Source organism: Amblyomma maculatum, chromosome 11 (assembly GCF_055883805.1).
Source record: "Amblyomma maculatum isolate TAMU_Amacu chromosome 11, ASM5588380v1, whole genome shotgun sequence".
Classification (NCBI taxonomy): domain Eukaryota; kingdom Metazoa; phylum Arthropoda; class Arachnida; order Ixodida; family Ixodidae; genus Amblyomma; species Amblyomma maculatum.
Genome location: NC_139354.1, coordinates 23,994,584 through 24,008,163, shown reverse-complemented (window position 1 = coordinate 24,008,163; position 13,580 = coordinate 23,994,584). Strand labels below are relative to the sequence as shown.

Here is a 13,580-nt window from a genome sequence, read left to right as displayed (position 1 = left end):
ACTGTACCTTTGACAATGGCCAACTGCGAAAGCTTTGGCAAAGGCTTCAAGCACTTCTTCCGATGTAATCAAGGAATTCAGTGGCCTATGCTTTCTTCTTCAATTTGTGTGGTAAACGCTGTTAAACGATACTGATATAGTTCTGGCAGGTCTAAAAAGAACCGCCGGGTAAAGTCAACACTGGAGTGTAATTGAGATTGTGATCTAAAAAAATACGCTGCGTTTATCGAGAGAATCCACGCGTCTTCGTATTCAGAATGCAATGCAGTTTTATTTAAAAGACTAGCGCCTTAGTACAACAATGTAGGTTCTGAGTGAAATTCAGCAGGCATTAAAAAAAAAAGCGCAGTTGATATACGCGCAGTCTGTTATTCTTTCTAAAATGCGCATAATGTCATTTGCGTTTCCCTAACAAATCACGTAGTCTCCAGCTCTGCATGTTGCACAGTACGAATGCACGTCAGCCCTGAAGAAAGTGATCCATAATTCCTATAACTACAAACTTTCTCATCCGGAATGGCGCAGTACAAATGCACGTCTGCACTGAAGAAAGTGATCCATAATTCCTATAACTACAACCTTTCTCATCCGGAATGGCGCAGTATACAAATGCACGTCTGCACTGAAGAAACTTATCCATAATTCCTATAACTACAAACTTTCTCCTCCGGAATGGCAATGTGTATAATATATTACTTCAAAAATGCAAAAGCTACGCACGAATCACGAAAGTAATCAAAAATCAGTTACAAACTTTCTTATCCAGAATGTCAATGTGTGTAATATATTACTCCAAAATTAAAAAAAAAATACTATGCACATATTTAACGCGAGTAGATGACGGCGCACTAGAAAACAGAAAAGTATTCACGATTATGAATCGCGAAAATGAGAAAAGAAACTGAAAACACGACGACACGAGCATTTATGTGCTCTGGGTCCGTTGTCGGCCTTTGCTTTAAGCGCTTTATTGCAACGAGGGGGTTCCAAATATTTGAATAATCGAATTTCAACCAAACCTTCTATTTGAAGATGCTATGCTACAAAGCCGGCTAACTCTTCCTCGTGACTGCGCATGTCATGAACGCAGAGTTGCAGTTACTACCTTTCTGCAAGCACACATAGAATGTAAGAGCGGAATCAAAAAAACACCTTACAGTTGTTGCCAAAAGCTGCCAGGAACTACAGCATTTGTTAGGTATTTAAGGAATCAGCCCCTTCACAATGAGCCTCCCACCTTGGTTCTCATTGCGGTCTCTCCGATCATAGTAAAGAATTGGCGTGATGGCGCTTAATCTTGCCTATTGTTTAGAACACTCGCGCCGAGAGGAGAAGAGTAAAAATGCAATATTTCGAAGAATTTCTGTAAACGACCTTTTTATACGAGACATCCGCATCGTTACTCGAGCTTACGAAGACTAATTCTGAGAACTTTGTACGCGAAATGTGCCTTGAGCTAATCTCTTGCGCCGCTAAAGAAGGAACATCAGGCACCGTCAAAATTCCCCTGAAGCGTGGACAATATAAAGAACATGATAGGATGGCAATTCATAGCGGAGCTCTACGAGCATTCTTGCCACAGCCTAAAATGTCCGCAGAAGAGCTGCTTCACAACAGCCAGCGGAACATCCACTTTGACCTTTAGCTCCCAGCTGACAACGCTTACATCGATGTTTAAATTGTGAATCATACTGAACACGGAGTATCGAGATAGATTCAGCGCACTAAGAACAAAACCTGCAGATTAAAAGTGAGAACAATCCTGCAGAAGGTAGCGTCATTTTTCAGTTGTTCTTACAAATAGATGCGTGCAAAAAGCCCGCATTCTGCAGAGCATCGTTTACGTCAGTCATCGGTACAAGCGTTAGACGGCAAGGACAAGCTTACCACCATAGACCTACTATTAGAGGCACTTTGACTGTAAGATCTGAGTAAATTAAACTGACACCGGTGTTACCTCGTCAGTAAAATTTTAGAATTACTCTCGCCAATAACTACCGTATTTACAGTTGAAAGTTATAGAACTTGACGAAAATCACAGGTTTTCCAAAAATGAATAAAACGCTGACCAGGATCCACTGGTTTCATTTCGAAATTAAAATCTCAAATTTCCCTGTCAAGATGCGACCTAACCTTATAAGTGTAGAGCCCAGGGAATCGCTTCTGAGCAGTGTAGTGGCGCTGATTTAGCATTAGTGGAGCTCCTCGTTAGAGAGGGTAGGACAAAAAAAAAGCCTTCTTACCATCAAGAGATTCGGAACACTGGAAATGCATTACAAGCAGCACGAAGTAGCTCATAAGCAGACCCCCCAGGCCTCTAGACTTTTGACAAACACTGTACACCAGTGCCACCTTCGTCGATAGCGACTTGCACAAGAAAGCCATCTTATGCGTCTTGTGATACGCAAAGAGCCATAGCCAAGGCCTCGAGGCTCAATTGCTTAAATAGAGCATTTCAAAACAGGCTTCATCAATTGTGACATTGACCTTGCTCGGGGCCGACAAAAAGCACGTTATCAAAGACGCTGTATGGCTGATAACCTCCATATCATGTCATTATCATAAGTTTAATGGCTGCTCGCGCCTGATAAAAACTTCAAACATGTTTGTACCAATCGTCCTTACTAATCCCTCTATATAGGCTCTTACTGGCTTGTACTTCGCGACAAAGGGAAGAGAGAGAGTTATATAAACTTTTATTCAGAGCAAGTGAGAGGTATTCGGGCTAGGCTCGCAGCTGTGACGGTATGAAAGAGCGTTCGCATCCTCCAGGCCCGGAACAGAAAGAGAATTATATTACTTTAAAAGCAATTGTGGACTAGCGGAAGAGTTTGGGTCTCTCATTATTTTGTGTATCGCCGACGTCTTACAGCAGGGTTGTGCGGGCAGAACGTGTGGCAGCAAATAGATATGCCAAGTAGCAATTTTCAGCGATAATAGAGAAAAAGCGTGGCTTGCTAATGCGAGGCGCCCGAAGCGAATATATATGCTTTCTGTTCGAATAGAGCATGCTCATTCCTGCAGCTTAGCACCAGGGTTGATCGATGCAAAATAAGACAATATGCTACAGTCTGCGCTCCGCGGAACTGCATACAATTTTGCTCTCTGTCATGGAAACGAGAGACAGATGTTCTACATCACGAAGTGGTGTTTTACAAGAAAAGCGGCTGTGTACGTTGAAAGCGCTCATTGGTCGAATCGCGCTGACACATGTCAGCGGGCGGTTTATTTATCCGTGTGGGAGCGAAGTTGAGCACTCGTTGTTTGCAGCGAGATCGAACGTTGCGTGTCGGACGACGCGAACAAAGATGTCGAAAGGCGCCTGGCTTGCGCTTTGTCTGGTCCTGCTCGCTACGCGCACGGCGTCAAGTGAACAAGAGGCTGCGGTACCTTCAAAAACCGACGAGACTTTGAAATTACAGGAAACGGTGGCATCTCCACCGGAAAAGACCGCCCAGCAGGAGTCGGCTTCCGCAAAGACTGCTCCCGAGGATAGTCAAGAAACGACTCCTTACGAGGAAGACCCTAGTCACCGGGAGCGACAGCACATGGAAGACGTGAGTCACTTCATGGGCAATTCGATTCAATCTTATTGATCAATTAAATCTTACTGATGACAGCTTGGTTGCTCTCACGCTTATGATAGCCTAGAAGCGAATTTGCTTGAGACACCCGTCGTGACGGCTGCTCGGTGATGGAAACATATACCAGGAGCTTTTATTTACACGGAGTACCCTGGCTACGAAAAACAACTGAACGCTTTTGGTCGTCATTTTCCCAAGTCCGCCGTAGTTTATTATTCACCAAAATTACTCAATTGGCAGCGACGAATTAGTTAACTTTTTTATTATTGGCTCGAAGAACAAGCTGTGCCTACAGAAGTTGTAGATGGTCTCCCCAGCGGCTAGCAGCGAAGTTTCCATCAAAGAACGCATTTCGTAGCTTTATATATTGGTCTTAAAATAAAGCTATTACGGGGCCAGTTGGTGGCTCACATCGTTTTCTCGCTGCACGCGTAAACTTCATCTGCGAAACCTTTCCAGAAAGAAAAAAAAAACAGATTCCGTTTTCAAATCTTTTTATATTGCGCTAGTTATCATTTAAGGCAGGTAAGAAAAATACCAAATTTACAGTCGCTTTACGCAAACGGTAGCTTAGTGCAAGTATTTCTGCCATCTTGTTTTCAAGTGGACCTAGAAACTTTTTACTAAATCTTTCTTCTTCAACCCAATAACTATATGGATGACTAATTAGTATTTACCGATCAATTAAGTTCGGAGAACGCGAAAATAGTGCAGACCAGGCCACATGACTCACAACAGCCCTCACCTGGTGTCAGAACGCTTCGACACACCGTCTTTTATAAACTTTGCTTCTTTAGGAGGAGGAGGAAGAAAAAGATGAGGAGGAAAGGCTGGAAGGTTAACCGGTAAAAGAAACGGGTTTGCTACCCTGCACTGGGGGAAAGGGGTGAGTGGATATAACTGTTGTGGGTAAGAGAGGGATGGGTGAAGTCAGTACAGTCAGATCACACACATGTTACATCACATAATGTCACAGTCATATCACGTAACATAACAGCAAAATCATAGCCTTTCAATCAGGCCTGTGCTTTTCATAAAGCGGAGCAGTGCCTGGGAGGCCTTCAGCGTAGACGATCGCCGTGGCCAGGGACCTAAACGCTTACTTTCACTCAGTGGGCGTCCATCTAGACGCTCCAGCGCACGGCATAGACACTGCTTCTTAAGCAAGCTTGTTAAACTTTGGGACACCCGGTATATATGCAGTTTGCTGTCGAATGTTCAGTATTCGGGCAATGGTACAACAGAGCTTGTAATATTTAAGTGCTTATAGTTTAGCACTCATGTAAGCACATAGTTAACATTGATGCGAGCAGCTCCTCTGACGAGATTATGTTAAAAACGAATATTTTCACCGTTTCGTGTCGCTGATTTAGAAAACGACCAGTAATCGCAACGCAACGCCATTAGCGCTACGTGACGCACCTCTGCAATATGTTGCACGGCCGATTCTTTTCTGGAAGCATACGCGAAAGTGCATTTTCGGAGACGAAATCCGCACTGATGGGATATGAACCGTACCATTTATCCTAACAAGCAGAAACACTACGAAGCTTGCTTCCAGAAGCGTTTGACATCCAAGGTAGCAGCACCGCAGGTACCGCAAGAACAGTTGCCAGAAAAGTACACAATGCGAAGTTGTTATTATAAAGCGATAGTAAAAAACCTGAAAAAGAATAAGGATATGCCCTCATGCGCAGTAGCAACAGCATCTGTCAGCAAAAACTTTGTTTTTACATTTTTTCAGGGCATTTAGAGACAGAGTTGGCTGGATTCTTAATACGCTCCCTCCAACACAAACTCGATTGTGTGCGTGAAAAAGAAAAAAAAAAGAAAAAAAACGAGACGTGCCATTTATTTAATTTCTTGGAAATGCGTTTCGGATGCAATAACAAGCAAACAAAAAATATGTTTTGCAAGACTTTTACAATAGCGGTCCTCTGTCGCGTGCAAGACAGGTTCGAAGTAACGCGGTCTGCCGAGAACCTCGAGAAAGAGCGAGACGCATGATTGAAAGGTCGTCTGTGAGTTATTCACAAGGCGTTCTGCGGAGGCGAGAAAATTACTCACGCCATCTGCGACAGAGCTCTCTGTTCGCCTGCAAAAGAGAACAATGGAGAAGCCGCTATGCAACAGCGTGGTAACGCAGTGCTATCTCTCGGCTGACGAGCATTGCTCAAGTCGCGCGCTGTAGTTAAAGAGCAAGGTATGGTATATTTTATGCACTGCCATTTGAGGAAACGTGCCCAGGCTTCATTTATAACCATATGGCAGCTTATTAAACATTTCATTCCCTAACTTAGTACTTAAGTGGTATTCATATTACGTGTCCAGGGCTTACACATCTTATTTACCTATTTGTATGACTGGCACGGCATTCTATCGGGAGCCAATGGCGGATAGGTGACGAAAGATGAGGAAGGAAACAAAAGCATAAGTAGGCAGCAATATGGCGAACGTACAGTTTTTGTCAAAAGTTTACAGCCCAGGGGGTTTGCTTTTGAGCCATATAGTGGCGCTGATTTAGCATCAGTGGAGGTCCTTCGTGTTAGATAGGGTAAGACAATTTTTTTTTTTTTAGTATCAAGAGATTAGGAACCGTGCAGATGCATTTCAATCCGCTCGAAGTGGCTCAGAAGCAGACCCTGGGCTCTACACTTCGCACCTAGTACCTAACCTTTCCAGGACTTTTCTAGGCGGAGACAGCTGTCTGTTCGTAGCTCTTTCAGCTATAATATACAGACAAGTCATGCCCTCATACATTGAATTAATTGCACTATCAATTGTGAAAAGTCGAAATGGATGCGCCAACATTTCAGTACGACCCAGCTTATAATGGAGACGACACCCGCCTGCATCATCTCTTTCCTGAAGCTGAAGCATTCAAATATCTGCTTCTGGTTTGCTTCGTTTGTGAGGTTTAACGTCCCAAAGCGAATCAGGCTATGAGAGACGCCGTAGTGGAGGACTCGTTTAGACCTCCAGAGGTTCCGCACTGATATTGCACAGCACACGGGCGTCTTGCTTCTCACCTCCATAAAAAAAATTGGCCGTCGTGGCCGGGATTCGATCCCCCATCTTTGGGTGCAGTAATCTAGCACCCTATATACACTGCACCACCTCGGCGGGTAAATTTGCGCTTCTTCATCCCCTATAGTAAGTACTTTCCACACTGTACTCATTTTGTACAATTATCCCTAATATTTAAAACACCTCAACGGGCCTGATAGTAACTAAATAAATAAGTCATGTCATCATCTGCTCGGAGATGCGTTAAGGCTAGGTTCCCTTGCTAATTTAGTTAGATAGCAAAAACGAAAACAATTGGTCCACAGATATCGCGGCGTCCTGGTAAGAAACTGCTGGTCAAGAACTGAACAAGACAAGGTTGCAAGCGTGCTACACTCTTGCGCATGTAACACCGCTACACGCGTTTATTGCTCATTTAATGAAGAATTCAACAGCATGCCGCCATGTTAAATATCGAATACTATAAAGCTCTACCCCTCTATTGTTACAGTTTATCAACATAACAGAAAGGATCTACGTGGTAAAGCGCAACTTCAATCTCAAAGAAGGCGACACGTGTGAATCAGCACAAAGAGTGCGTCAACTGAACGACAGAGACTACGAGTACGTCCTACGTGGGCGCACCGCAAGAAACATGGAGGGCTTGTGAGTGTTTCTATTCTTTATGCCCTTTCTTCTATTTACTTTCTATTTATCTCCCATTGGATAGATGGTCTCAAAGGTACCATTTTCAGGAAGCCGTGGGAACGGCTCCCCAGTCACTTATACGTAAGGATAATTTTTTTAACCTACACCAGCAAACACCACTGTAGCAAAACAAATCACTCAGCAAAGAACGGCTCCTGCTCCGTCATTTATAATCAACAACATTAGGCACATCACTCCAGCACGATTCGTTAAATGGCTCCCGTAAAAATCATGCATTTGATCGCCTTCCTCCAGATAAGGTGAGAAAGAATAAATATCAAAATCGGGAAGAAGAAATCTCTCCTTTCCTTCGAACCGATGGCCATCTCTGGCGAAAACTTCAGCACATGGATTAGTTTTAGTGATACTGTAAAGTTGAAGCGAACAGCCCTAAGCGATGACGATAGGTGTCTGCAAGAGATGAGGATCACCTGCACGTGTAACGGTGAGAAAGATAAAACGTCATACAGCGCCATGGAGTACAGTGCTCACTATACGCACATACATTCATTGCTACTTAAAAACAGCAGAAATCTAGGCAGATTACGTGGAGGCCTCCTCGTAATGCTAGCTGCCAGACAATTATGTATTCATTTTTTATAACTTCATGAAATTGAAATAAATTATGTGCATGGAACCAGTGTGTATAGCTGTGACCTCATCGGACACTGAAGCCCCTTCCGCCTCACGTGAAATGGTGGGGTATCATTTCATCATCGTTTCACTGCATCAGCTACAATTTGGATTTTTCAGAAGGTTCTTCTCAAACCAATTTTGTATGAACGCAAATTTCAGCATGCTTGAGATCTCTGCGGAAAGCTCGTAGTTATTCTCGTCAAGGAGAGTTTATCATCGACACCCTTGCAGAAACGCGATAAATGCAAGTGTCGACTCCAAACGCCGCAAACCGAGAGACCCAGCGCCTGGGTTCTAGACGTCGGCGTTCGCTGTAATTAAAGCAAAAAGCACCCTTCCCGTGTCTATAAATAACATCCTACAGAAAAGTGCACTCAGACACTGATGCACCATTTTAGTTGGTACAGCAAGGAACACTGCGCCTATTAAGTGCTTGCATCAGAATCTCAATACTCCCTTTATGCGGGGCGTGCGCTATAGACACGAAAATGAGCCTTTAAGGGTGCGATGTTAGCGAACAATCAAGAGCAGGCCACTGGCGAGTAAGAACTTGCAGGTAACATGACCAGGCACTGATTGGTCAGCGAGTTATGACGACACCAGGCCAAGTGACAAGGTAGAATCGGCAAAAGCTTTACGGAGTGTGAGATGGGAATCCAACCAGGGATCCTTGGATTTCGAGTCAAACACGTTTTTCCTATATTCATGCACGTTGGTACAGGGAGGTGCGATAGTCCAGTTACCTCCATTAGAGCCCACAGCTCGTTGGACTTCGCTAAGTGCTAGCGGTCGCCCTCCAGTTTTCGAGGGTCACCTTTCGGCTTTATGAATTACATGAGTTATTGAATACGCGTAGGTGCCTGATATACCAGTACAGGACAGTAAAAGCTGCATAAGGCCACATTTCAGAAAAAAAAAAAAAAGGGATGAATTGGCATCCAAGTAAAAACCTTTAGTTATCAAGAGAACAAAAGTCCTCGATGATTCTCAAAGAAAACATTAAAACAATATACATCACTTTTTATATACCTACGTGTTCTTTTCTATCTAATTTTGCAGTGTGGCTGTTAAGACAATATTCACCGTCAGCAAGACAGGCATCCACAAGGAGTACAACGCTGTTTCGTACAAGCACGGCATGGGTAAGGCTCCTCAGGAGCTTCAGCGTGAATTATATGACGCATGATGCACCACTCTAGCAGTGAGATTACTGCGTTTAACCTTGGCATTCCGAATTTCTAGTAACGTATACCGCAACGTAACAAATCAACAGCATAGGGTGATTACGGTGTTGGTGCGCTGTTGATAGAAAATAGTCGTATTATCATCGTGAGGACATAAATGATGAGACAAAAAAAAATGCCTTCAGGCAATTTGATAGAATTATAGCCATCCTCCATCAAAATCACTTAGTGCTTGATCAGTTTGCATCTTTAACTTGATGCCACGATTTAAAACTACACCCCACAAAGGAAACGCTTAATATTCCGACCTCGCTTTGCAGGTCAACCTAAAGTCGAGCGCAAACTAATGTACATCAGTCCAGAGAAGACATGTGCCATCCTCGTCGAGACACTGAAGAAAGGCCGGAAAGGTAAGCCGGCGTGTTTCCATTCGAACATCCGGCGCATTTACTTTTAAGGTGAAAGCCTTAAATGGCTCCTACCGTAGGTGTTCGTTCGGTCACACTATAGCTGTCAATCAAATGACGTCATCCTCAGAAACCGGAAAAAACGTCATCAGAAAAATAAAAATCCGGTCTCCACCGGGAATCGAACCTCCATCCCTCGAATCCGCAGCCGAGCACTTCCCCAAACTGCGCCACGTCAGGATCGTGAAGCACACATAATAACTATCTTTATTTACCGTGAGGATGATAGTTAAGAACAAATAAATAAATCCTGTGTCCACTAAAAATCAAACGCCCATCCCTCGGATGACCAGCTGAGCATTTTAACCAACCGCTCTCACGCCCGAGATAGTGAAACACACATCGTAATTCTCCTTGTCTACAGTGAGATGCTAGTAGCGATGACAATGACACAGCAATTAGTGATAATGACAACGATGGCATTAGCAATGATAATGACGGTGAATTTAGTTGATATTGATAATGAGAACAAACATGAAGCTCTGTGTGTACCAGCAACGCTTAGGATTTCGCATTTCTGCTGTGTAGATTCCATAGTTCTCTCGAAACTTTTATTTCATTTATGCAGCTATTCGACCATGCGCTAAATGCTAAAAGGGCTCTGCATTATCCAACACTGTATCATGCTACCTGTGCAGCACGTAATCTATATCTTAGAAAGAGTATTTGCACTAACAAGCTTGATTGTGAGAAACGCTCAATGCAAAAACACAGCAGGATATCAACTATTTCAACATCATGATTGGGTGACATCTTAGGAAGAGACCTATTCCGCACTACAGGTGTTTCAACAAAGAAAACAATGCACAAAAAGCGAATGGCGGGACTGGATTTGTTACGGCAACCAAACAGCATGCACCAAGCTCGAAGGTGCGCTACCAGAAGCTGAGCGAGAAAAAAAGTTCTAAGCACCCAGGGCCAATAAATGACTAAAGTTAGGCCAGAACCGCAGCGTTCCTAAAATATTTTATGCTCAAAAAATTGCCTTGTCTCAATTGTAAAACGGCACCAGTCTTTCAGGTACACTTGATACATAAAAGCTCTCCAGGTCTTTTTTCATTAATGTCACGCATTTCTCCATCTTTTGTTTATTATTCACCGTCAGGTTGTCAACTTGTCCAGCCGGAGTCAGCCGTTGACAACGGGATACCTGAAGAGTGCCAAAAGGTATACAAGGAACACTGCGGCAAGAGGCTAGTCACCATCTACAATCCTGTGTGCAAAGGTCTCCCAGACAGGTTCCCGCACGAAGAACTTTAAGCTTGTGTACAACGGAGTCGTCGCACTGGAGGACGCGACCGTAATCGGGGCGGCGTGTCACACATCTGTGCATACACTCTTGCCAAAGGCACACTCAGGCCATGCTGCTGCAGCCTATATACTGGCACTCTACGGGACCAGCTGCCATAAAGCCGCTTGTCCCCTGCACCCTGGATGCAGAAAATTTACGCGCTGGAAAGTTGCCTTCACTTTCTACGGTGCTTCCCAGTGAAGCTTCGAGGCGCTGGCGCTTCACAGCATGAGTGCTGGCCGCACCTGATACGCAGTATGGCTGTGTGTACCTCTGGCAATGGCTTCAAGGACATTCCCTAAAATCATCAATGTGTTCAGTGGTCGAAACTCTGCACTTCCCTTTGTGCGCAGAACGCTGCTAAACAAAGTGACAGCTCTGAGAAGAACTGTCTACGCAAGTCATCAGTATCGGTATCATTTCGACTGTTATTTAAATAAACTCTGTGTGTTGTTTTCCTCGTTAGCAAAGAAACGGTGGTCATTTCGAAAGAAAGCACACACCTCGTTATGAAGGCGAACGCCTTTATAGGCTGACGAGTATGAACTGGATTTATGCGTCCGCGGACGGCACCACATCTTCATTATCGAGAAATGAATTGATTGATGAAAGAATGGTTGCGTGAGGTAAAGGCTGAAGAAAATGTCTCTGAGAGCAAAATTCGTCAATGTAGAATAATTGGTTAAGATTAGAGCCATAAAGTCAATTAGACGTTAAAATAGCCAAGAAGGTCTAAACTGTGCAAGAAACGTACCCACACTTGCCAAAAGAACATGAATGAGAGAAAATAGAGCAAAACAAAACAAGGAAAACAAGAAGGACGCTATGAGAGAAAAAGCGCCAAATCAATATAAATAGTCGCATGAAAAACTTTCCCCTAACCACACTTAAGATAGATCTAAGTGCCTCCAGCAATTTTTTTAACCTAAGAGTGCTGTTTAAAAGTCGAACACATTACAGTATCAAACATTTAGTATTACAACTCTTCTGGTCCAAAGTTCCAGTGGGTATAACTATTAATGAACAAAAAAAAAAGGTAAATACATGTATAAATCCTGTGTGAATAGATGGTGGCAGGCGGGGGAACTAAAAATGCACTAATGACTATGAACAGTCAAAAAGAGGACAAATTAACTGAGATGACACGAAACCTCGTGTTCTCTAAGTACATTAACAGCATGCGCCAGAGTAGCGCTTTGTTCGCATGAGTACTTACCAGCTCCCCCATTATCAAATTGCAACCAATAGCTATCTTCCTAATCGAAGATGGTACTCGGCTACCACGTGCTGCTTGCGTCAAGAGTGCAGAGCGGAAATTTATTGCTGTTCTCCGAGCGCAAAGTAGATCTTTGAGCCCATAGGACACACCGCTAACAGGGAAATTGTAGGCACGCATCTTGATAGCAGCACTGGTTTCTTGTAACCCCCCCCCCCCCCCCCTAAGCTAACGAAACAAGTTGCATATTTCCGTATTTGTGCTTGACCAAAACCTAACGAAACCATCAACTTATATGAAGTACAGCCTTTGTCAAAAGTGCAGAGCCCAGGAGGTTTGCTTATGAGCCGTGTAGTGGCGCTGATTTAGCATTAGTGGAGGTCCCTCCCATACGAGAGGGTAGGCCAAAAAATCTCGACATCAAGAAATTCGGAGCCACTGGAAATGCATTACAAACTGCACGAAGTGGATCAGAAGCAGACCCCCTGGCCTCTACACTTTTGACAGAGACTGTACCTTCCTTATGAAGCGATCCTTCATAAAGGGTAAAATCATGTACCCAATAACACCCTCGCCGCAACAATCGTCACAGCAGCGGATCGAATATGATCGTGTGCCATGCTTCAACGCTAGTGCTAACCTCCTCGTGTTGAAATGTTGAACTTTGTTTCATAAAAGAAATGCGCAGAAATTTGTAGCGAATTAAGTGTCAATGTATTCACAATAATTCTTGCCATGGGTTATCTTTTTCTAATTTTCAGTACAAAATTAATGTATCAACTCTAATTACACAAGTAGGTAAGTATCAACTAAAACTTAACAAATGATATCCAATATAATGAAGTATAACTAAGTGGCTGCTAACAGAATCAGTATTAAACAATTAACTCAGAATGTAGTGCTACGTTCTAGGAGCTTAAAGTACTAATTACTCTTTATTGTATTATTATTGTGTCTTAAATACATATTGTGGCACTCGTGTGCATCATAGGATTGTATTTCACACTGCGTTATGGACAGACGGATTTGCTGTGGGAGGCGCCTAAGGATGCGCACAAATTAATAAGAGAAAACAAAAAAAAACACCTGCTCTGCGTTTAGCCAAGTGTGGCTCCCTTCTCCTTGAGTGAAAGCATGTGTTAATGACAAGAAATGTTCTAGACGGTTTTCTTTTAGCTGTCGCCCCGTATTTAAATACCGCGTAGAAAAAAAAAATATGCATTCAGAGCACGCTCACGTGGAATCACACGTAGAGAATCGTTGCATTCTGCGTTGTGCAGCTCACAAAATGCGAGCCGCATTTAGACACACTTTTCCTGCATTCCTTGCTTTCTTGGAGGCTGCGTGCGCGCACGTGAACAGGGAAGAAGGTGTCGTGACTACAATAGCGAAAAAGAACACGTCTTCGTTAAAGCCAGGTGCCGTTCTATTCATAAGGCACTCCCATAGGGCGAGAAAAGAGCGCCGTGACTCACGAGAGATGGGTCA

At 43.6% G+C, this 13,580-nt stretch overlaps 2 protein-coding genes across 6 annotated transcripts in view; one reads left to right on the top strand and one right to left on the bottom strand.

Annotated features, from left to right (window-relative positions):
- The window catches only part of inaE (inactivation no afterpotential E), a 229,679-nt gene that overhangs the window by 125,834 nt on the left and 90,265 nt on the right, over positions 1–13,580 (bottom strand). The gene's annotated exons all lie outside the window — the stretch shown is intronic.
- Positions 3,231–11,350, top strand: LOC146173161 (uncharacterized). The gene is made up of 5 exons (XM_084584131.1): positions 3,231–3,557; positions 7,102–7,256; positions 8,994–9,076; positions 9,439–9,528; positions 10,691–11,350. Exons 1-5 carry the CDS (start codon positions 3,309–3,311, stop codon positions 10,843–10,845), a joined length of 732 nt encoding a protein of 243 aa, XP_084440257.1. The 5' UTR covers positions 3,231–3,308; the 3' UTR covers positions 10,846–11,350.